The sequence below is a fragment of the Eriocheir sinensis genome, chromosome 14, assembly GCF_024679095.1.
Source record: "Eriocheir sinensis breed Jianghai 21 chromosome 14, ASM2467909v1, whole genome shotgun sequence".
NCBI classification, from domain to species: domain Eukaryota; kingdom Metazoa; phylum Arthropoda; class Malacostraca; order Decapoda; family Varunidae; genus Eriocheir; species Eriocheir sinensis.
This window is the reverse complement of record NC_066522.1, coordinates 13,355,213-13,380,440: the sequence shown is the minus strand read 5'-3', so window position 1 is coordinate 13,380,440 and position 25,228 is coordinate 13,355,213. Positions and strand designations below refer to the sequence as shown.

General features: G+C 40.1%; 1 protein-coding gene across 4 annotated transcripts in view; it reads left to right on the top strand.

Moving 5' to 3' along the window:
* Window positions 1-25,228, top strand: part of LOC126998501 (1-phosphatidylinositol 4,5-bisphosphate phosphodiesterase gamma-1-like) — a 66,170-nt gene that overhangs the window by 29,759 nt on the left and 11,183 nt on the right. For 3 of the 4 annotated variants that reach the window (XM_050860241.1, XM_050860242.1, XM_050860243.1), the window contains exons 9-17: window positions 3,916-4,045; window positions 5,570-5,681; window positions 5,813-6,003; window positions 7,875-8,041; window positions 9,827-9,968; window positions 10,112-10,311; window positions 10,656-10,836; window positions 12,387-12,437; window positions 19,936-20,127. In XM_050860241.1, the coding sequence (XP_050716198.1) occupies window positions 3,916-4,045; window positions 5,570-5,681; window positions 5,813-6,003; window positions 7,875-8,041; window positions 9,827-9,968; window positions 10,112-10,311; window positions 10,656-10,836; window positions 12,387-12,437; window positions 19,936-20,127 (1,366 nt within the window). The remainder of the gene's footprint in view (window positions 1-3,915; window positions 4,046-5,569; window positions 5,682-5,812; window positions 6,004-7,874; window positions 8,042-9,826; window positions 9,969-10,111; window positions 10,312-10,655; window positions 10,837-12,386; window positions 12,438-19,935; window positions 20,128-25,228) is intronic. The other variant, XM_050860244.1, reaches the window with a different exon arrangement.

The window sequence follows — 25,228 nt, the reverse complement described above, 5'->3', positions numbered from 1 at the left end:
GATTGTTTCCTTGATTCCATTTTTTCAATCCAATTTCCAATTTTATGGATGATCTTGTCAATTGCTTTTACAGCATATTTTTTTCTACTTGCCTTTATCAAGACAATTAGAAATGATGTAGTAAGATGTGTAAACCTCATGTTACCAGACTTCATGATTTCACAATTCATAATAATTCATAATTCATAATAAATGCAATACCTCTTTTGCTTTTCTAAAAGGGATGTGAGGCAAAGTACTTCAATATTTCATTTATATAATCCATATAAATTTGCAAGAATACATAACAGAGAAGAAAGCATTTCTCATCTCGTTTAGTTTCTTGGAAACCAAAGTCATTCATTGTAAGAAAAATTGGGAAACTCCAGTTGGTTTTTGACACCCTTTTATCAGGCTGATTGAAATGTGAGTAAAATCAAGCTCACTATGAAATGAGATCCATTCTAATGTACTGACTAAGATCACTTTTTGACTGCCAGCTTTATATTTGGCAAAAATGAGTATTTAATAAATTTTGGCTTGTAATAATCAAAACACCATCCATCAGGCGAGTAGCTGATATTGTTTACAGTAATCCCTCGCCATATCGCGGTTCACTTATTGTGGTCTCGCTGTATCGCGGATTTAAAAATTGTAAATATTTAGTTTCATATCGCAGATTTTTTGCTATAGCGCGGGATTTTGCGGTATAGAGGTATTTTAAATAATATATTTATTATTTTACTTATTTTGCAGTAAAAGAAGCATTTTCTAGCCATAAAAAATTGTAAACAACATAAAAAAATTAAGAAAGTATTAATAAGAACATATTAAGATAATATTAGATTGAAATAAAATACGTAGCGCATCTACGGCTGCTTCCGCTTGAGCTAGTTTGCCCCTGTGTGATCGTACACGGCACACTATTGGCTGATGGATGGGAGGCGACCAACCAGAGCACTGTGTTCTGTATCCTGGGCGCTGATTGGCTCAGCGACCGTAGCATTTGTTGGTTCATCAGTGGTTAGCTCGGAGACAAATGGAGATTGTGTTATGGCTTGCTACTGTTAAATGCTCAAGAAGTTGGTAGTGAAGACCCAGACAGGATGAGGCAATGACTACACTTGAACAAGACTAAAGTCCTAAACTTGCTCAAAATGATTACTCCAAGCTTATTAATTTCGTGGAACTCTTTGCGGTACTGGAATAATTACGTGGAGAGCTACTGAACTGAACAGCCGATATGCTCTTCTTCTTGTGACCACACGAGTAACCGACATGCTGGTGACTGAGTTTCTGACTAGAATTTCGATGAGTTTCCTGTGAAATGTGGCCGACTTTGAATCTTTCGAGAAACTAGTGGTTGGGTGACCTTGTTCACACGGGCTGAGGCGAGATTCACAGAGATATGCGTGCTTATATAAATAATATATATAAAATATAATATATAAATTATATAAATAATAAAATAAATATAAGGTTGCTACTTCGCGGATTCTCGCCTATCGCGGGGGGTTCTGGAACCTAACCCCCGCGATAAACGAGGGATTACTGTATTTCATTCTTAACTTGCAGAAAGGTAAATTAATAGTTACTGCAAGCTTCCTTCTTAGAAGTCAGTATCTTGACTGAGGAAATACTTCTTTTCTTGACAGCATGGAGGTGCCCTCTGTCAGTGTTTTGAATAAAGTAATCATCAGCTGCTCTCACTTAACAGATGGTGTCTTGAGATATTACATGCCAAAATTTATTCTCTATAAATGTCCCTCTATATTGAAGTTGACATGTTCATTATCATCATCATCATTTCTTCGACACCTGCTTCTAGGAGCTTCCACCAGGGGATGACCTCAGCAGAAGAGTTTCCAACTTACTCTATCCAGACACTCCCTCTTTGCCTGCTCAAAGTTTCTCAAGGATCTTTCACCCTCTCCCTAACGTACTCCTGCACCCTATCTCTCCATTTCACTGGAGGTCGTTCTCTAACATTACCTCCCTCTATCTCACTCACATACACCCTTCTGGTCATCTTACTTTCCTCCATGTGCTCCATGTGACCAAACCACTTTAAAGTCTGTCGCTTCACTTCTTCCACCACTCCACATTTCTTCCCTTCACCCTTGTGACACATTCCAAAATGCTCATACACACTTTCATTACCTATTCCATCCATTCTACTCACATCACAAGCACTCCTCAAATAACTCATTTCCACTGCCTGCACTCTAGACCTCTGACTTTAATTCCAGGCCCATGTTTCACTTGCATATGTGAGGGTTGGTACTATTATTGTATTTCTCAAATCCCTCTGTACCTCCATGCTCACACTTCTGCCATTCATGATTCGTCCCAAAGACCCTACCTCCCTTCTTCCTTGCAATGCCCTTTCTCGTCTCCCTCCGTATCACCATGCTTAAACATAACTGATCCAACGTACTTAAACTCATTAACCTCCTCCATTTCTTCACCATTCAAAATTATTTTGCATTCTTTTTCACATTCAATTCCCACTCTATATGGGCATACAAAATCTACAGCCTCACTTCTACTCCGCTCACAAACCATCACTTTACTTCTGTTGACATTACTTTCAGCTTTCTCCTTTTTCAGACACTATCAAAAACACTGACCAAATTTTATGTCACTTTCATTTTCTGCAATGAGCACTGTGTCATCAGCAAATAAGATTGAATTCAGCACCCACTTCCTTCCCTCAGCGTACATTTTTACTCCAACTTCCCCAACCTTGCCCTTCATTTCTCTCATAACACCATCCATATAAATATTGAACAACCATGGTGACATGACACACCCCTGCCTTAAGCCCACTTTTATCTCAAAATGTTCACTTGTTTCTCCACTAATTTTGACACACGCAGATGCATCCTCATAGGAAGACTTTATTCCACTAAGCAGTTTTCCTCCCACACCATATATCTTTAGAATATCCCACAATGCAATCTAATCGACTCTGTCATAAGCTTTTTCTAAATCCATGAAGGCAGCGTATAGTTTCTTTCTTTTTGCTATTATTTTTTCTACTGCCATCCTGATAGAAAATATCTGATCCACACATCCCCTTCCCTTCCTGAAGCCTTCTTGTTCTTCACTGATTTTCTCTTCTGAAAGTCTTTGCACCCTCTCTATAATGACTTTTCCATATTCCTTTCCAGGTATACTCAGGAGACTTATACCTCTTTAGCTCCCACACTCTCCTCTCCTTCCCTTCCCCTTGTAAACTGGGACAATGATGGCTTTTGTCCAGTCTGCTGGCTGCATGTTCTTGAAGCTTGTATTTATTTAAAATATTAATATGGGCTCTTATCATTGAAGCCTGATTTTACTTACCTTTATCAACTTGATAATATGGTGGCAACAGCCAACTGAAGTTGCCAGATGTTCCCTATAATGATTTGGTTTTGCTAGAGGTAAAGCAAAGTGAGCAATGCTTTCTTCTCTGATACGTATTCATACAAGATTATTTGAATAATTTGAATGATATGTTATTGTACTTTTCCTCGTACACCTTTTAGAGAAGCAAATGAGAAGTATTTCCTGTCAGTGTCCTTCATAGCAAGGGGGCTCCCTATTATTTCTAATCATACCATTCTTGTAGTAACTAATGCCAAAGAATATAGGAGTAAGGACATATAAACAAAGATTCAACTTTTTTGTATGCATGTTATTCTGCCATGATAACACATCTGTCCTATCCTGCACACCGTATGTGAGCCATTTATCTCACACCTTCAAGGATAATCAGCATATTATGAGGGCTGCTATAAAACACTTCACCTTGCCACTAATTGTTTGGGGCTGACTAACATACCTCATCAAGACAACATACTGAATGTAAAATAATAATAATAGATAAAAAGTATGTTTACCATACTTTGTCATCATATTATGCAATATACATTTTCTATTCTTCCACAGCTTCCCATTGATTCTCTCCATTGAAAACCACTGTAGCCTCCCACAGCAGAAGGAAATGGCACGTCTCTTCAAGGAAGTTTTTGGGAATTCCCTTCTCACCACACCCATTGAGAGCCATGATGAACGGGGGGTAAGGGTTTCTTTACTTGGAGAGTGGATGGTGGAGGGAAGGATTTATTACCCATGTTCAGGATGAGAACCACCGCCCTGTTTCTAGTGTTTAGTTGCTGTCAGTATTGTTTTGTTGCACCTGGCCTTGAGCCAAAAGGCTGCACTTTGTATCTACATTGTACTACATTTTGTTGTTATATATAGGTGGCACTTCATGTGTATACACTGATGTTGAGTAGATCGGGAAATATTTTTCAAGTACTAAAATGGATTCAGTATTACTGGTAAAATTGTTACTGACTTAACTTAGCTTAGATAAGTATCATAAGTGACAGACCCCATCATAAGCCTCCAAGGACAGTGGTTTTCATCACCCATTTTTCTTTGTCTTACTTAGTAGTTAAACTATAGTTTTCTAGAAACTATACAGACAGTGTCTTTTTCTATTTATTTGCTCATTTTATGGTTTAATGTACCAATTATTGAAATGGTAGAATATGGCTTGCCAAGAGATGATCTGTATTCTTTGAATGATGTTCAGTTTGATTGAGTGTGATCCTAAAGTTTACTTACTGGTTGAAGTAGTTCTATGATGATGGTGATGATCATTTGCTTTAAGGGCTGCTTTCACAGTCGTCTGGTACGCACCCTAACCAAAGGCCCTACTATCCTGGTAGCAGCCGTTACCATCGCCTCGATCCGCTTTCACAGTCGCTGTTTTTGTGATATAGGCGACTACCAACGTGGTGACGGTCATGACAAGATGAAGGCGCATGATTCGGCAGTGTTGGTGATATATATATATATATATATATATAAATATATATATATATATATATATATATATATATATATATATATATATATATATATATATATATATATATATATATATATATATATATTCACACTTATTGAGCAGATTTCACATTTATTTTTTACATAACAGGGCTGATTTCGTTATATGTATGCCCCATGCATACATATGAGGCTATCTAGAATAATACGAAAGTTTAACAAAGAAGGCATAACAGGTGAATATAATGGTGACAAGTATTAAAGTCCTCCCTTCTCCTTTATTGTGTATTTTGCAATAAACCATCAATCAATCAAATTGAAATTCTCAGCAGGACGTTTACTGGTCAGCAGGTGAAATGTGTTCATGTCATTCAAAGTCTTCTAATTTTTTTTCTCATATTACCATTGAAGCCTTGCAATGTGATGGTGTATTGTGTAATATTTTTTCACATCTATTTAAAGAAATAATATAACCACTTGAGGGCAAGAATTTGTACTATTTACTAATTAATGTCATTGGTAAGCTCCATTGGGGAGCCCCCGCGGCTACCAGAGCTCCGTTACCAGAGGTTCCAATCTCTGGTACTGATGCAAACAAACAGCGCCGTGAAAGGTGACTGTGAAAGCGGATTTCTTGTTGGTAGCGGCGATCGCCGCTCATTGGTAACGATCAACACAAACAAACGTGACTGTGAAAGTGGCCCTAAGCGAGTGTGTATTATTGCATTCCCAATGTCTTTCTCAGAGACAGGTGATGCCCTCTCCTGAGATGCTGAAAGGGAAAGTAATGCTGAAATATAGAAAGCTACCTGGAGGCACAGATGAACTCACCCCGCTGGTTCCCAATGCAGATGAATGTTGGTTCTCCAGTTTGTTAAGAGACTGTATTATGGTGATCTACATATTTTTAGTGTAAGATATGACTTACAGACATGCAAGGGGGAAGTGTATGATTCATAATAACTAAACCATTTCTATCCTCTGACAGTGGGAGAACAAGGGCTGGATCAGGTCCTTATCAGTGATCGTCTCTTCCTCAAAAACCCTGTGGATCATTTAGCATGGCAACCACATTTGTTTTTCCTCTCTCAAAATGGTTGCCTCTCCTTTACTGAGGCTGAAATGGACTCAGACCTGGATGGAGATGATCAGGCCAATGGCTGGAGGCATTCATTTTGTGTAAGTAGAAAACAACTTATCATGTGCTCATTTTTGTTTCTGTCAAGGAGGCAGCTAAACCCTTAACCCCTTCACTACGACCGGGCGAAAACGGCGCCCCGCCCCGTATCCCCGTATCCGCACCTGTTTTGTACACACCACCTGTTGCAAAGTCTTGCAAGTTTGCTGTGTGCTGTGAGCTGTGTTGTTTGCAGTGCTGAGTGCAAGTGTACTGTAATTTGTGACCCTGAATGGACTGTGCTTCACAGATAGGATAATTTTTTGCCTTAAGTTTACTAACTTTCCACTTGTATTTACCTTCTCAGCATAGTGCTCTGTAAACAAATACTCACATGCACACAGATCTAATGTTAAACTCTTTTCGTGCTAGTTATTAAATATTTCTGCATCTCAAGTGGCAACACTGTGCCACTCCTGCACACCTGGTGCTATTCCCTGGGGAGGAGCCCCTCCTAGTGGTGGGAGTAATCGATTATTTGTGATCGATTACTTTGATTACTATCTCTAAAATTATTGCATTCAATTATTTTTTCAGTAATTAAATTCTTGAAACGATTACTACAGAATATTTTTATTTACGTTTAATTTAAGTCATTGGAAAATGTTTCTCAGAGAAATACAAGAAAACTTGAGTGTGTATATGCTTTGAATGATTTCTTTAATGCCACTGGGTGCATGTGCACTGGGCCTATGCCATTATTCTAAATCAGAGAAAGAAGTAACTAATGATTAAAAGAATGTGACTTCGAAAATTGAAACAGAAACACCAGGGGGGCACCCGGGGTGGCATGAACTTGTACAGGCACGTTGTGATGCGAGAATGGGATAAACTCCCTCCTTAAGTGGTCCAGTGCAGTACGATTAGTTCAATTAAAATCAAGCTCGACTGCCACCTCCTTGAACTTGATATTCACTAAAGTTGAAAGGCAAAGTCTTGGTGGCATTGAATTTAATATGATTTCACTTATGTTTAAGGACAGACCACCTTGTGTGGACCATAGGGTCTGTGTGGTCGAAAAATCTGTGTAAATATGTGTCAGTTGTAGGGAGAAGAAAATACAGTCTAAGTAAGGTTGTCCCAGAGTTTACCAATGAGAGGAATGAAATAATGAACATAATGGTCAACTCTTGCATTAGGAATTTGGAAAGCATAGGAGTGAGCTAGAGTAGAAAGGCTTGTGCAACAAGACTGTGGGAGGGGCATAGGCATGTAGGTAGCAAGTTTGGAAAAGCAGAGAGCATGAAAACAAATGGATGATAGAAAGGGAATCAACATTGTGACAGAATTTATGAGGTAGAAGATACATATTGTCAATAAGATGAGGGGAGCTGTTGAAGCAAAATGCCTTTGAATGTATGTACAAAAGATCTTTATGGGTAGAACTCCCCTAAACATGGGATGCATACTCCATCCAGGGACAGACAAAACCCTTGTATATAGTTAGCATCTGAGGGGGAAAAAGAATAGGTAGGCACAATACAAAACATTAATCCTTGAGAAAGATGGTTATCATTAGATGATGTATGAAGTTTCCAGCTGTGATTTTGAGTTAAGAACAGACTGAGGATATTTACCTTGAATTGTACAACTCCTGCTGATGTAGTCTATTGTGTAAAGAATTACAACCTCAAAACTGAATATATTTTCATATGTGAACTCAGACTCATTAGAATGATTAGATGTTCTGGTAATAGTAACCAAGACTTTATATTTCACTCCAATTGCCACAGACTGGTACAACCCATGGCATATGCTACATGTCTTGGTTCCCTGAACATATTAATGTATACATATCTTCATTTAATATTTGACTTTAAAATGAAAGACTTTCACTGTCATATGTAATGTATGCATGTTGTGGATGCTGCAGGACAGTGACGATGAACGGCACATATATCAGAGTTGGTACCACGGGAAGCTTCCTGGTGGACGGGAGAAAGCCCAGGAACTATTGCAGCAGTACAGCTACTTAGGGGATGGGACCTTCCTTGTACGACTTTCTGAAAACTTTATTGGTGACCACACACTCTCTTTTTGGTAAGTTGATAGTTGATCCTTCGTTTTTCCTAGTGGTATGCAGGGAGACCAGAGGAGATCTTGCAAGATAATTTTATCTTTATAAACACTGTTATCTTCATCAGCTATTAACTCTCAAGCACTGAATGTTTAATTAATTTCAGTTTCCACTGCGCCATGTTAGGGGCCCCTGAGAGGTTGCATCAGGATGACCTGACAGGGCATGGCAAAATACACTTTTATCATCAATATCACTCATGAATTTACTTTCCCCTGCCCTTATTATACACCATTAGCTTCATATTAGATTATTCTGCTTAATATAAGAAAAAGAACCAAGAAATTAAAATATACAGACTACAAAACATTGTTTAAAGAAAAATAAATACAGTATCTTTGCGAGTTTTGCACTATCTGAGTTTCGTGATCCTTGAGTTTCGCTTTTAGTTCTAAAGTTTTACCGCATTATTGCCCCAAGTTTCACGCTGTTTTGGCATGTATGGGTCACGTCTACCTATCGTTGATGTCATGTGCGGTGCCTTAAGGCGGTGCCATAGTGGCCGTTTTCCTCCAACCATTGGGGCTACTGGCAATCGTGGTTGCCCCTACGCCCAACCATGAGCGAGTTGTTGGTTGTCCGTACGGACGGAAAATGGTTGGGGATACAAGCAACTGCGCTGCTGTATGTAAATAATCAAACGATGACAGTGGACTGGCATAGCTGCTTTGTTTACTATTTAATTGACAAGATAAGAGAACACCCCGTGCTGTGGGACCTCGTTTATCCGGCATTCAAATCAATGGCACCCTCAAAACAACGGCAAATATCTGGGGTCCGAATTTACAAAAATTCATACTTTTTTTTTCTGCCTGTAGCATCTGTATGCTTTCTTGAGGGGCTTCATGGACAGCCCCAGCCTGTTAGTGGTGCATGCTAATTTTATTTATAATGGCTGCTATGATATATGACTTCCTTGGCCCATGCTGCCCCTGATGCTCCTCTTGACCGAAGTCGCTAAGTTTATGGTTGATGAAAGATCTGTACAGCATGTGGGTGATCTTCTGCCCTGCGGTGATAACCTTTAATACATGAAATACTTGAAAAATCAGCATTTTTCAGTGGGGGCTTGAACCTAGTCTGTGCTAGGTCCCGGGGCTCACCACACCCGCATGCTAACCACTCAGCCACCACCTCCCCAGAGTTCTACTTAAAGTTGAATACTTCAGTTACTGAATATGTAGTAATGGTATCGATGGTTTTCTTACTTTGCGAGAATATGGTCAACAAATAGCATCGCAAAGTGCAAATTCGCAAAGTAGAAACCATTGAAAACCATGTAGTGAAGGTTATTTGGTTGACAACTCTCCCAGTATTCAGCTTTTTCTCACCCTTTTCCTCCTTCCCACCTTTCCCTCTGTAGCTCCTCCTACTCCTCCCTCATTGCCCCGCCTACATCATCACCCTTGCCTCGCCCTGGTCCCTATTCCTCTTCCTACTTTTACACATCCTACTGCTACTCCTCTTCCTCCACCCACTCAGTGTCATACGCATCACTTTTGAGGTAAAGATATTGCACCTGCTAATGAAAGGGCACTTTAGGTGTTCCTGACTTACCTATAGATTTTTGGGGTATTTCATTGTGTTGGTTGTGACCTCCACCAAACAAGTTGGTAGCTATATAAACATTATTGTACTTTTCATCATTTGATCATTCTGTCCAGATTAAAAATGATAATGATAATCATCACAATCATTTTGATAGTGATTCATATATTGCTTAATGCCTCTCCTTTTTAATTTGCCAGGAACCAGGGCAAGGCAAATCATTGTCGCATCAAGACACGGCAAGAGGGTGACAGAACTACCTTTAGATTGAAGGATACATACAGCTTCCCCAACCTGAATGCCCTCATTGAGCATTATCACATCAACCCTATCCGTGCCCAGGTGATATAAGTTATTTGCATTATCAACAGATCTTAACATCAAGTACTTGTGGTATTAATAACTTGGGTAATGATTAAAAGATGTTCATAATGTGAGGTATAATGTAACTGAGCAATAACCAGTTTTTATTTTTTATTTGCTAGGTAAATGCACAGAACCCAAATGAACTTTCTATAGTGTTGGGGAAGCCTGTCCCTCGGCCCAATGATCATGAACGCATGGAATGGTACCATGCAAACATGACCAAGGAGGAGGCAGAGGAATATTTAGGCCGCATTCAGGACAACGGTGCATTCTTGGTCCGCCCCAGCCAGGAGCCCAACAGCATTTCCATCTCATTTAGGTGTGTTTGATATCCTACTCTGATCTTGGTTGATAAGGTTATTATGATATAATAATGCAGGAAATTAAGTAATGTAATATGACAAGCCATACTCTTCTAATGGTAAAATATATGGTTGAATTATTGTTTTTATAGAGAAAAGAGACGAGATAATTGAGGACTGTCCTTATGAAAACAAAAATCTAATTCTCTCTTTTAGCGAAACTAGAAGTAAATACAGCTGTTAAGCAAGTGTTATTTGTCAGCAAAGTAACATCATGTGAATGAATTGATTTTGATAATTTTGCATAAGAAGTTTAAATTTATAATGCTACAACATCATCAGTATACACTTGTTTTGGCAGGGCTCAAGGCAGCACTAAACACTGCCGGGTGAAGCAGGTAGATCAGTCCTACCTCTTTGGCACAGCAACCTTCGAAAACCTGGTAGACCTTGTAAAGTACTACAAGCGTGAGCCTCTCTACCGTAACGTTAAGCTGCGCTACCCAGTAACCAGACGGGTGATAGATTCCCTCCCTGACCAAGTACGTAAGTTTGCATGAATGGATGGCTCTGTGTGTGTGTGTGTGGGTGGGTGGGTGGGTGTATGTGTGTGTGTGTATTTACCTATTTGTAGTATACAGGGCCTGAGCTGAAGCTCAGTCAGTCCTGTCTCCCAATCTGTATTTGTTCAGCTTTTCTTTCATTTTATGGACACTGTCTGCTTCAACAATGTCTTTGCTAAGTCCATTCCATGTATCCACTCTCCTGTATGGAAAACTGAACTTCTTTATTGTCTCAAACTAATCCCCTTTTTCAATTTCTTACTATGTCCTCCTAGTTGCCTCTTCCCTTCCATCTTGATTAAATCATTTCTGTCCAACACTTCCATTCCACTCGTATCTCTGTACAACGCTATCAGGTCTCCTTTTTCCCTTCTTTCTTCCAGTGTTGGTAAGCCCAGTTCCTCTAATCTAGTCTCGTGTGGCAGGCTTGATAGTTCTGATGCCATCTTAGTCGTAATCCTTTGAATTCTTACAAGTTTTCTTGTGTCCTTTTTATTGTGTGGTGACCAGACAACTGCCACATACTCCAGCCTTGGTCTAATCAATGTTGTTATTATTTTCTTCATCATGTCCCCTTCCAAGTATACCTCAGCATTTTGCGATCACTTGCTCTCAATATCTCCATCAACTTTCTAGTTATAGCCCATGTTTCTGCTCCATACAACATCACTGATCTAATACACGCTTGGTACACCCCTGCTCGGGTGTGCCTGGATGAAAAAATAAGTGAGGTATTATTAGGCTATTGTTTTAAGATGAGGAACTGATTGGCTTGACATGTAACTCACTGCACCATTGATTTGTGGGCCAAGTGTCAAGTTCGTCTTTCTCAGTCTCTTGACCAGACCCAGGTGCATGACGGAGGCCACAAGTTTTGAACCATCATAATAACCATTATAATTAACGTGAGTTTTCAATAATTGAAAGTTGAACTAAGCACACGTTCTTGCCTTTAAATAGAGCAGATTTAATAAAAATAAGGGTAGAAAAATCGCATTTATATTTTGGTGGCAAGTTAAGATATCCTATTCTAAATGCCTCCTACGGTCACCTCTCTATGTTATTTCCAAGAAGCTGAAACTAGTTACAGAAAATGGTAATTCAGTATATAAAAAAAATATGAATTTGAAATGGATGTGACAAAGATCAACATATTATTAATGAATAAATAGAATACAAGTTGAAGAACATTCTGTAGATTGATCATGTTTCCAACAAAACACTGAGGAGAAAATATATAATTCACAGTTAATATTATAAGGTTATATGAGAATCTCTTTTCAGTTTTTCACTTTACCTCACTCTTTATTTTGCTTACACATTGATTCTATTCTGTTACCCATCACAGGTTTGAGAGTTAATGAAACAGATACTAATACCACAAGCTTTTCATTGCTTAAGCATATATGAAATTATGCTGCTGTTAATGATTGTCCTGATTAGATTGATAAATAATATTTGCAATTGTTAAATTTCTAGAAAAAAATGATTATATAGCATTTTATTCATTGTGATTCATCTGTGTTAAGGACCAGCTAGGTGTGGGGCAGCCAGGGGGCTACATCACCTGCCTCAGATATGTAAGTACCATTAGTTTTGTTGTTTCCAAGTATTATTTTATCAATTGTTACTCAAATATTTAAGGATATGTTGCTGTGGATATAGTTGTAATTTTGCCGTGCATCTTGGACCTCTCAAACTTTTACCCAGGTTATGTATCTTGTATCTTGTGTATAAGGAGTACATAACAGTAAAAAAAACTGTAATGAAAAAAAAAAAAATATCTAGAGACAATACCTATGTTTTGTTACTAGTTTTTGCCTCATCAAAAATAAGATAATTAGGATAAATGTACAGACCTTAGAAAAACAAAAGGTAAAAGTAATGTGAGTCACTTCCATCAGGTTAGATACCCTATCAGTCACACTCATTCAAATACACCAATCCCCCAATTCACGGGTTCACTATTTGGGGATTTGCACATTCGCATATTATCCCCCTCGTGCACAAGGTGGCTGCAAAGGAATTTTTGCAGCATCACTCCACAGTCACCCTGCAGAGGGTTCAGCTGTTCCTAAGTAAAAGACAATGTATACATGCATACAGCAGCATGAGATTTGAGAAATAGCATTATACTATAAACTGTACTGTATTATATGTAAACTTCTTACAAATACAGTCATTAAAATCTCACTTTGATGTTGGGTACTCACCACAAAATCTCTGCCATTTTCTCCTTCAACTTCAGGTGCTTAAGAATATTATAAAATGCAAATTACAGTCAAACCTCGGTTTACGAGTGCCTTAGTTTATGAGTGTTTTGATTTATGAGCAATAAAATCCCACAAAAAATACCTTTGTGTACGAGCAGTGACTTGGTATACAAGCTTCATGTTCAATTTTTTAATTTTTTATTTGTCGCCACCCCCCGTGTGGGGATGCAGGCTATATGGAGGCCGCAGGGTCAAGCTCATATGTTCCTTCGAGGAGGGACCACAAACCCTTGCCGGGTAACGGCTCATGAAGGGGAGGGGAGGATGCTGATTGACCGACTCTGTCGGCTTACTTCAGCGTAGCCAACCAAGTCAGTCTTTCGACGAGAACTGGCGTGTCTTTTTGTACAAGTCTAAGACGTGAGTGTGGGTTCCCTTTGTTTGCTGCAAGATGAGAGTTCTCAAAGCAGAAAACAATGAGAATAGATTCTCAGTTAGGGCTGCCACCTTGATCTAAAAAAAATAAGGAACCCAACATCCCATTCTGCAATACAGAACGAATCCATATTTCAAGGAATGGATGGCAACCATAAAATTTCTCTGGCCTGCCATGACTGACAGCCGTTGCCTGCTGCTGGTGAAGGCAAAAGGAAGAGGGAAAGAGACGTTACGACGTGTATTTTACATTTATTTCAGGATGACCCTTGACAAACATAATTTTATGGACCGGTTTTGTGGTTCATGGAAAAATGCGCTCACTACAGTTTTAAAATGCTGAAGTTGATCTGCTTAACCATTCAGAATGACAGGCAAATCTGGTGGCTGAGTCGTCAAAAAAACGCCCTCTGTTGTGGAGGAGGCGAGGACCAATCCCGCCCGCCTGCCAGCTGGGATTTTTTTTTTCCGCCAGTTAAAACTAAAAACCTACCACCAGCTGTCCAGAAGACCACCCATCAACCGGACTCTCTAGATCTAGAGATCAAGATGAGCTCAGGGAGGGCAGCATGCAAGATGCGCCACTACATAAACACTCGCCTACATGCTGCGGAACACGGCTGACATCACCCACCACCGAAAGCCTACCAGAAGCCGACCGGATCATCAGGAAGAATTCACCGAAGAAAGCCGCTTAACCCAATGCAAAAACAAATGGCATTCCGTATTTTAAGGAAAGGGTGGCAAGTTTGCAACCCTAAGGCGTCATCTGGTGATGTATGGCCTTCTTGAACGCCCCTCCCCCCTTTCTTGAGACTGTTTTTCACCTCTCTTCCATAATCCGCCAGAGCGCTCTATCTTGTCTTGTCCATATGATTGGATGAACCAACACTGTTTCTCATTTTGTCACTCATCAAGGACAACATGCGTTAATTTAGTCAGTTACGGGATCTACAGTTCATTAGGAGTATTTCAGTAGCTACTTAGCGTCATTGCATGCGACGGAGTTTCTTAAAACGTCTTTTTCTCTTCAAAATATTGACAAATGGCATTATTTCACTTTCTTGTTTCTAACGATGATGATGTTTTCATACCGGGAAGTTTTTGCTTATCATACAGGGATACTTTAAAATGGTCTGTGGTGCAACAGTAACACAACAGTAACCCCCACCCCCACCTGACAGGGTTACCCATAAGAAGCTCAGGAAATGGTCATTGCCATAGGCCTATGGAGGTGCGGCCAGCAAGACAGTGGCCGTACCCAGCCCCGCTGCGGCTTGCACAGGACCCCAGATTCTTGCCAAGAATTGAGGGGAATTCTTTAAAATCTGACGTGCCAGAACAAGAAACGCAAGAATTTCGGCAAGACTTGGGGTTAATTTTTGCTCAGTCTAGTGTAATTCATGACCGCCAAATGATGGCTCTAGTCCACTGGTTCTCAAACTGGGGGTAATTACCCCCATGGGGGTAATGAAGCCGTTTCTGAGGGGTAATGAGGTATTTCTAAAATTAAAAATACTTTAGAGTAAAATTCAGTAAATTGATAAATAATAATAAAGTAGAAGTGCAGTTTTTTTTAACAAAACTGCATACCCAATCCTCTTGAATGCATATAATTTTTTTTGGGGGTAACCCTTTTAAAAAAATATATTCTAATCTAATGATTTTTCCCTCCGTTAGTAAAGCATTATGTAAGAAATTTCATTAGAATCTGATAATTTTTTTTTTCAATTTTTTTGGTCAATTCCCCCCCGTAAACCCCTTTAATATTGAGGTATCAAAAACTTTATAGCCCACGACACCACATACCCCAAATTGACAAAATGTGTGAAGTTTCATTGATATCCATCAAGAACTCTAGGAGGAGATGCGTATGGACAAAAGAAAAATATTTTATTTTTTTGTCAAACATGTATCTCTCAACTTTTCATTTATTAAGGAAGTTACATTTTTTACAACTTAGTTATAAAATATATTAAAATCTATTAAAAACTAGGATTCCATTATTTTTTCTGATTAATGTAGCAATAAAATTTATTATATTTATCTTAATCACCAAAAAAAAGGTTTCATTCCAATTAGCTATAAATTTAAAGTAAAAACGCTTTAATTTTATCTCTTATCAAAGGAAATAATGCCTAAATTTCTTATTCTGTATTAAATACTGATTTTCTAATAAAAAAATGCATTAAAATGAGTAAATAATTAAATATTATATTTTCCTTTCCTATAATTTCATGTAAAATAATTGTAAATGAACAGGAATGGGGGCTAGGGGTAATTGTCCTCTACCTCTGCGCTGTCAGGGGTAACAATGTCAGAAAGTTTGAGAACCACTGCCTAGTCTCATTCCATGTTGTAAACTCGTAGAAATAGCATCCGTGCGCTTGTGTCATGTTTTCAGCACTATAGTGTCAGTTCTTTTTGCTTTAACAATGTCCCCCAGAAAGATGGTTAAAAGGGATGGTGCTGCTAAGCAGAAAGCAGAAATGGTTGAAACTGTCCTCGCAACAGGAACACGGGGTGAGCCTTGGCAGCTTGTATGCCCTCCTGGACGTGACTGACACCTGTTCACCCTCCATCTTGGACGATACATTAGGTTAGCTTCACGTTGGTTGTCAAACGTAGTTCCAGTGCCTTGAGAATAGGGAAACTGTGGCTGCAAAACACCTGGGTGAAGCCTACACCTCGAGTGTAGTTAGCGGTTTTGGGAGTCTCCGTAACAACTGTAACACATTGATTTGTGTTACATATTATTTATCATTGCTATTTGTTACTAAAATTACTTTAATTCTGTAAAAAAATAACATGTAAAATGATTTTTATATAATTTTTTAAATTTTTATATGGGACACATTAATGGGATTACATTAACCCTCTCGCACACTGTGACGCCAATGGTGTGTAATTTTTTTTAGGGCCAAAGTGCACCGTGACACCATTGGCGTCAATTTGAACAAAAATATTACTTTTAAATAGTTATATTCACTCCAATCGCATTAATTTTTGTTGGAGGGTAAGTTTCCTCACCCTCTCCGAAGTGAACTAATTGGCAACACTCTCCGCGTGCACATATTTGAGCGTGGTTGAGAAAACAAAGACAGTTTCTGGTCACTCTCTCATCAGTCAATCTGTACGTCTCGCTGCTGTGGGCTTTAAACTTTTTGTTGGCTTCCGCGCGCCCATGCGGCTCACCCCATAACAGTGATAATAGTGTTATATAGTGCAATACAGTGAATTGATTGGGTGTAATTTGTATTCTATTCTCTTAACAGGCAGTAGCATATTATATTTTGTGAATTATGCAAGGACATAAATACATAATGGCATGGAGGCCCCTGAAACCTGAGGAATATTATCCACTCTTGTACTTAGACAGTGAAAGTAGTGGTGAGAGTGAAACAGAAAGCATTCCCCACTTTGCGAGAGAAAGTGATGAGAGCGAAAAAGATTTAGATTCAGAAGGAAATGAAGGCATGGAATGGGACAGCATGGAGGACAGGACAGGACAGGACAGGAGTCGTACTTCCGTCCCCGCTGGACCTGCTCCCTCCTCCCCTACTCATTATTTTTACTTCTCCGCAAATATTTCATGGTGCTAATTGTTCGATTGGAGATTTGAAGGAACCACAAGAATCCTGATAAAATTCTGCTATTATAAATACATCTACCTTGAAAAGTTGACCCACAAAGTTTTTAGTTATGGAGGTGGGAACATGACCTAAGTAGAAAAATTGTTTTTGCACATTTTATTCCATGTCCATAAAAGGTCCTATTAATTACTATTATTATTTCGTTATTGATTCATGAAAAACTACAACAAATAAGAAAGCCATTGATATATTATGTTTAATGATAAATGCAGGTTTGGGGGAAGAAAGTAGCTGAGAAACAAAAACATTTGGCGCGCTAAAAAAACTACCTCGACCGGCGAGAGGCCTGATGTTTGAAATGAGCGTGGAAAAGAAAACTTAATGAAACTTCTGGTGCGCGAGAGGGTTAATTTCAATGGGGAAATTAGTTTTGGCTTACGAGTGTTTTAGTGTGCGAGCAAAATTCCGGAACGAATTAAACTCGTAAACCGAGGTTTAACTGTATATACTAATGAATGTATCTCTCTATAAATATCAGGTATTTAAATATGAAATGGGTAATAACTCTATGGTTTTCCGAGAGGTTTGAAGGTAAGTTGAAAACACTGATGTCAGCAGAAGAGCAATTGGTTAAGTAGAAAATGAGATATCAATGTGTGAATAATACAGGTAACTCTCGATTTACGCGAGTTTGGTTTACACGCTTTTGAAATAACGCGGGATCCAAAATCCAAATAAATGTTTAATTTACATTTTTTTTCCATTTATACGCGATATTTTAAGAGTCTCTCTCTCTCTCTCTCTCTCTCTCTCTCTCTCTCTCTCTCTCTCTCTCTCTCTCTCTCTCTCTCTCTCTCTCTCTCTCTCTCTCTCTCTCTCTCTCTCTCTCTCTCTCTCTCTCTCTCTCTCTCTCTCTCTCTCTCTCTCTCTCTCTCTCTCTCTCTCTCTCTCTCTCTCTCTCTCTCTCTCTCTCTCTCTCTCTCTCTCTCTCTCTCTCTCTCTCTCTCTCTCTATCTCTCTCTCTCTCTCTCTCTCTCTCTCTATCTCTCTCTCTCTCTCTCTCTCTCTCTCTCTCTCTCTCTCTCTCTCTCTCTCTCTCTCTCTCTCTCTCTCTCTCTCTCTCTCTCTCTCTCTCTCTCTCTCTCTCTCTCTCTCTCTCTCTCTCTCCACTGAATGAATTGAATATTTATTTTTTGATAGAAACCTTCAAACCTACCTCTTGTTTGATTTACATTGTTTTTGATTTATGCGACCTCTTCAAGGACACAATACTCGCGTAAATCGAGAGTTACCTGTATCTAGTTGTTGACAGTCACAGAAGGGTTCCTCTTTGCTCCCATCATACCTGCTGCTCATTCTGCTATATGCCTTCCCGTGTTAGCAAGCTTTATCTTTCAGAACTTTTTTTTTAGCCTTTTAATTTAGTTTGCTTTATAAGTATGCAGTGGATACTGGAATTGCTCTGATTTGGTATTTGGTATTGTGTGATAGATTTGCATCTTAAATAGACACTTTTGGGGGGGCAGTGAGCCAAGTCCTCCTTTTCTACCCATCATATTTTTTTTACATTCTGGCAGATAGTTGTATGAAATACAGATGAACAACAGTAAACTGTGCCATAGTCAATGACATGACTAGCAGTTCTGCGTGCCATGTTATTTGATATGACATGCTTTTTGATACAGGACTTAAAAGGTCGTAGTTAAAAGCATAGTTTAAAATTTGTTGTGTTTTATTCTTTAACCATTATTATATGTTCAATTGGAAATAAATTTTAAGCTCCCAAAAGCAGCAGTCATATAAAACAACCCCTAAACTTAACCCCTAAAGGGCAGGAATGTATGGTGATAACAGTTCTCCCTATATGGCAATGCTCTGACATTTTCCGTAATGTGTTTACTTTCCATTATTAATTTCATGTCTCTCCCTAACCCACTAGCTTTGTATTTGCGAGCTTTTGCTTTATCCATCCTTCCTCTTCAATCTGCCATAAACCCGAAGTCTCTACGTCATGTGGTGTCTCTGTGGTGATGTGATGAAAGCAGTAACTTTTATCTGTGAGCAAGCCTGTGTTTGCAGTGCTGCATATTTTGTGGTTGGCGCGGTGTAGCTAACAACCCTCCCTCTCCCCGTACTCAACCCCGCTGCAAAGCCCCTTCATTACCCTCATATTCTTAACTTGATAACCCTGAAGGGTGGTAGGATGCATCCTCAGGGGCCTCAGTATCACTTCCACCATGATCATAATGAGACTGATCTACAGGATGGCCACTAAAGTGAGGTTGCACAATAACAGGGCTTAGCCTTCCTGAAAGACAAGGGGTTGGTTTTTAATGCTATTGATGTCAGTGTCATCACCACTAACATTACGATCTGAGCTTGAGCAAGTCACTTTCAGCTCCCTCCCAATTGCGCTCACACTGAGAATTCTTTTGGGAGCAACACAAGGCTTATAAGGAGTTGAGGTTGCTGGCTGTGGACACTCAGGTGCGGAACCAGACGAAGAAGGTCCAAAAAATTCTCCTACCATTGTTACAGTCACAAAAACATTGAGAATGGCACGGACGAGTTGTGTGGCAGCCTAGGAGTCACATTGACCCATAAATACCCACGCAAACTTCAAAATAATGTCAGAAAAAGGCAGACTGGGTAAATCCATCACCCGCCCTCTACGTGGCAACCGGGAAAACCCGTCACCTGCCCTTTAGGGGTTAATTTAGAATAAAAATGAGAAAAAATATTGACTTCTACACTACAACAAGTACAACTACACACAAAACTATTTCAGTGTGCAATTATCTCTTATTTCCAAATATTAATCTCCCAATTTCCCTCAGAATGTAGTGAAGGCCAAATTCAACTACACGGCCCAAAAGCCAGATGAACTCACCTTCCCAAGGCATGCCATCATCCATAATGTGAATAAAGTAGAAGAGAACTGGTGGAAGGGCGACTATGGTGGCTCACGTCAATATTGGTTCCCAGCCAACTTTGTTGAGGAGATCCAGCCGGAGAATATTAATGAAGGGGTATGTACAGTCATACCTCGTTTATGAGTTTAATTCACTCTGGAATTTTGCATGCAAATCAAAACACTCCTAATCCAAAATTAATTTCCTAATTTAAATTACAGGTAACTCTCGATTTACGCGAGTATTGTGTCCTTGAAGAGGTCGCGTAATTCAAAAACAATGTAAATCAAACAAGAGGTGGGTTTCTATCGAAAAATAAATATTCACTTCATTCAGTGGAGAGAGAGAGAGAGAGAGAGAGAGAGAGAGAGAGAGAGAGAGAGAGAGAGAGAGAGAGAGAGAATATCCATATCACTGAGATATCCACTCAGTCTCAGCCTCACTCGTGTGAGGAAGAAATGAGGGACACCATGAGCGACTGGATAGTACAGTAATCCCTTGCCATATTGCGGTTCACTTATCACGGTCTCGCTGTATCGTGAGTTTTTAAATTGTATCGTTTCCCTGATTTCTCGCTATATCGTGGGATTTTGCGGTAAAATAAGCATTTTCTAGCCTAAAAAATGAAAACGATATAAACCAACGTAATTAGAAACACACCAAATAAGCACCTACATCACCCACCTATTTTTTTATTATTTTTCCGTCGTGGCCTATTCCACCGTTAGTCTTTTCCCTGGTTCACTCCTCCCCCACTTTCTTTCTTTCTTCTCCCTCTCCATCCCCGTATATTCCTCCTTCCTTCTCATTTCTTTCTTCTTTTCCTTTCCCCTCCCTTCCAGTTTTTCTCTTTTAATCTCTTTCCCTCCCACTCACACCCTTTCTCTCCCCCTCTTTCATCACCTTTACCTGACCCTCCCTACCTCTCTCTTTTAATCTCTTTCCATCCCACTCACACCTTTTCTCTCCCCCCCTTTCCTCACCTTTACCTGACCCTCCCTACCATCTCTTTCCCTCCCACTCACACCTTTTCTCTCCCCCTCTTTCCTCACCTTTACCTGACCCTCCCTACTATCTCTTTCCCTCCCACTCACACCCTTTCTCTCCTCCTCTTTCCTCACCTTTACCTGACCCTCTCTACCTCTCTCTTTTAATCTCTTTCCCTCCCACTCACACCCTTTCTCTCCCCCTCTTTCCTCACCTGACCCTCCCTACCTCTCTCTTCTTTTCCCGTCCCATTTCCTCCACTCATTTCCCTTGTTTAATCCTTTCTCACACCCTCTTATCTTCAGTCTTATCTCTCACTCTATCACTCTCTTCCTCCCTTTCTCCTATCCCATTAGATTATATGATCACAAACACACACCCCTATATGTTGAGTAGCGTGGCAGCGTGGGTACTGTATTGTTGTTCAAGTGGCGCGCGGGAAGAATTGAGCTCAGCTGTGTGGCCGCGGCGCCGTGTGAGTCCAGTTGCATGAGACATCTGGTGGCCACTCCATAAAATATCGCGTATAAGTGAAAAAAACATGTAAATTAAACATTTATTTGGATTTTGGACCCTGCGTTATTTAAAAAGCGCATAAACCAAACTCGCGTAAATCGAGAGTTACCTGTAATGGGAATCCCAATATCCCCAAAAATATTAATATAAAATCGTTTTTCATATTTTATACATAATAAAAGTAATTTTACTAACAACTAGCAATGATAAATAATATAAATAATATAGTATAATAATAAAAATATTATAGTAGAATATATAAATGATATAGTGCTGAAAACACAATGATCACATACTAGAGCACAAACGTATGCGGACATGAGTGTGCAGTGCTACCCTACCTCTGCGAGTGTATAAAGCAGACTAAGGCTGGGTGTTTTCCTCCAACTGTTGGGGCTAGGAGCAACCACAGTTGCCTGTACGGCCAACCGGGAGCGAGTTGTTGGTATGGGTAAACAATCCTGTCCTCCCATCTTTGAAGCCATGATCGTACACACAACCGCTTCTTCCTCCCAATTAACTATAACAACAAGTCCATAATTTGAGTAGCATCAGCACAAGCCACAACAGCCCATGCATTGGCAGATGGCACCATATGGATACAGGGCGACTGGTTTGTTTACGTTGTGGATATGGACAACTGACGTAAGTTGGAGTTGCCTGTTGTGCCTACCACCAACACGGTTGGAGGAAAAAGGCCCAGTGTGACACCAGCTTGAGGCCCCATTCCCATTGTTTTCCGCTCTGAGTGCTCTCATCTTGAGGCGAACATTGGGAACCCACGCTCACGTCTTCAACTTGTACAAACAGGATGCTCATACACCAAGTCACCGCTTGCAGACCAAGGCATTTTTATTGATTTTCTTTTGCTTTATATCTATCTAAATCTCCGACGCCTTGCTCCCTCGCGGGAACTTCCCTCCAGGGGGTGGCTGCGGCAGAATTGTTTCCATCTCTCCCTGTTCTGGCACTCCCTCTCAGCACATTCAATCCTGCTACTGTACTTCCAACTCTCTCGCTCCAATACTCACTCGCCCTATTGTTCCTCTTCACAGATGGTGTTCCCCTGACACCCCCTCCCTCTATACTTCCCTCATACACTCTCTTCATGAATTCATCCTCCCCCATTCTAATCACGTGTCCAAACCATCTCAACGCACCACACTTCACCCACTCCACCACTCCGCACTCCACTCCTTTCGCTGTCACACCCGTACCAAACCGCTCATACACGCTTTCATTACTTTCTCCATCCCATCCTGGAACACCACATGCACCTCTTATATAACTTATTTCCAATGCATGTATTCTCGATTGCTGTGCTGCATTCCATGTCTGCGTCTCTGATGCATATGACAGAGTTGGCAGGATAATACTGTTCCTTATTCCCCTCTTTACCTCCATGCTCACACTTCTTCCTTTCATAACTCTCTCCAATGCACCTACTACCTGTCTGCCTTTCACTGCTCTTTCCCTCACCTCACCTTCCATACTCCCATGCTTACATCAAACTGTCCCTAAATATTTAAACTCAGTCACCTCCTCCATTCTCTCCTCCCCTAACCTTATCCTACACTATGTTGTATCCTCTGCTCTAACTCTGTACGGCTTTGCAAAATCAATGACCTGTTCTCTCGCCCTCTCAAATACCATAACCTTACTCTTTCCAGCATTCACTCTTAGCTTTCTCCTCTTACACACACCGTCAAACTCATCCACTATCCTCTGCAGCGTCCCCTCATTCTCTGCCAGCAACACTGTATCATCTGCAAACAGGCCTGCAGCCAATGACTCCTCCGTACCTCTTACTTTCAGCCTTGGGGCAAGCTCCCCCACTCTGGCTTTCATTTCTCTCATACAACCATCCATGTACACATTAAAAAGCTATGGTGACATCACACACCCCTGTCTCACACCCACACCAACACTGAAACTCTCACTCAACTCACCATTCACGCGTACAGAGGCACTTGCATCCTCATAGAAGGATTGGATTCCCTCCAGCAAACGCCCTCCCACATCATATATCCTTAGAACATCCCACAACCCTTTCCTGTCAACCGTCATATGCCTTCTCCAGGTCCATGAAAGTAGCAAACAGCTTCCTATCCTACTCTAAGTATTTTTCAACTAACATTTTCAGTGCAAATATTTGGTTTACACAACCCCTCCCTTTCCTAAAACCCCCAAAACCCCCTTGTTCATCGCCTACACTTTTCTCAGTTATTTTCTTCACTCTCTCATTTAAAACCCTTCCATACACTTCATTCCACACTGAGTAGACTTATTCCCCTGTAACTACTGCATTCACCTCTGCTTCCTTTCCCTTTGTACAGCGACACAACAATAGTCTTTCTCCAGTGCTGGTGAAAGATGTCCCTCTATTATGTTGCTGGCTCGGGGTCTGTTTTACAATTTGGGACGTAATACATACTCCCCTACTTATGAACAGGTTCTCCTCCAAGTGGTCGTTTGTAAGTTCCTTCATTTGTAAGTCCAACATATGATCGATGCAAGAATGTACAGTAGTGTAGGTGATGCTTGCCATCTTTTCACCTCACTCTACTTTCTTCCGTTTCCAGTGTGATGGCCTAGCGTTTCATAGCACTATCACCTTTATCACCACTGAATTTGCACTTAACACCAGACATATTGGCAGTATAGTAATCATTAAAAACACTAAATTTTTGGAGAGAGCACAAATACATGTAGGGATGTTGTCGCTATAGTAATGTACCAATTTGCATCTTGGCGTTCCCCAGTTATATTTCCGTCACCACATGATGGACAGCAAACTAAGCCTTATGCTAAAAAATTCAGCTTCAGGGCAAATTGTTTGTATCATAAAAAAATCACTACACAAATGTTCATGTGTAGGGGAGTCTGTAAGGAGACACACCATTCAACAGTGAGACAAGTTTTGCTTCATATAGGGGGGGGGGGGGACTTTTTCATGAAACTGACTTTTACGTGAATTCTGTATATGGTGTGTGTGAGCAACTTTGGGTAGTCCTTGAGTTACATTGTGGTCCAGGACCGTCAGGCTGTCAGCAAGTCAAATTGGTTGAAAGTCAAAATTTACATTAAAAATTAAAATAAAATATTCAAATGTCCTGCTGCAGATAGGGCAGCATTGCTGTGCCTCCTACCCTCTCCCCCTACCCCGCCTCTGTCTTCATGCACTCAGCTCATGCCAATCCTTCATTCAGATGACCCATTTTGCTGTGCAATGTTGTGCAACATTATGCAATGGAGCTACCAAGTTTTGCCAAGATGGCGGTGGTAGTCAAATGCTCATCAAGTCATTGTGTGGGGGTTGTGTTGGCAGGGGGATGAGGGTATTTGAAATATCAACTCATAACTTAACCAAGTATTACTGATATTATTGGTCTGGTTGTAAGTGGGATCGGTTGTAAACTGCATATGTCATAACTCAAGGACTACCTACCTGTATAGTAATCCCTCCTTATATATGAATGTTAAGTTCTAAATTAGACCATGCATAAGAAAAAACATGTAAACTTTTCAAGCACAGTATGAACTGGGTAATAGCAGAAAATTAAACTTTGCCCTCTTCTACTCAAACTACCTAGTTTTTTCCTGTTGTAAAATGTGCCCATTTTCTTTTGAAAACATTGTCAGAGTTATCCAAAGCACTTATTAAACCACTGTTTCATAAATTCATTACTTTCCTTACTGAAAATGGATGAAACAG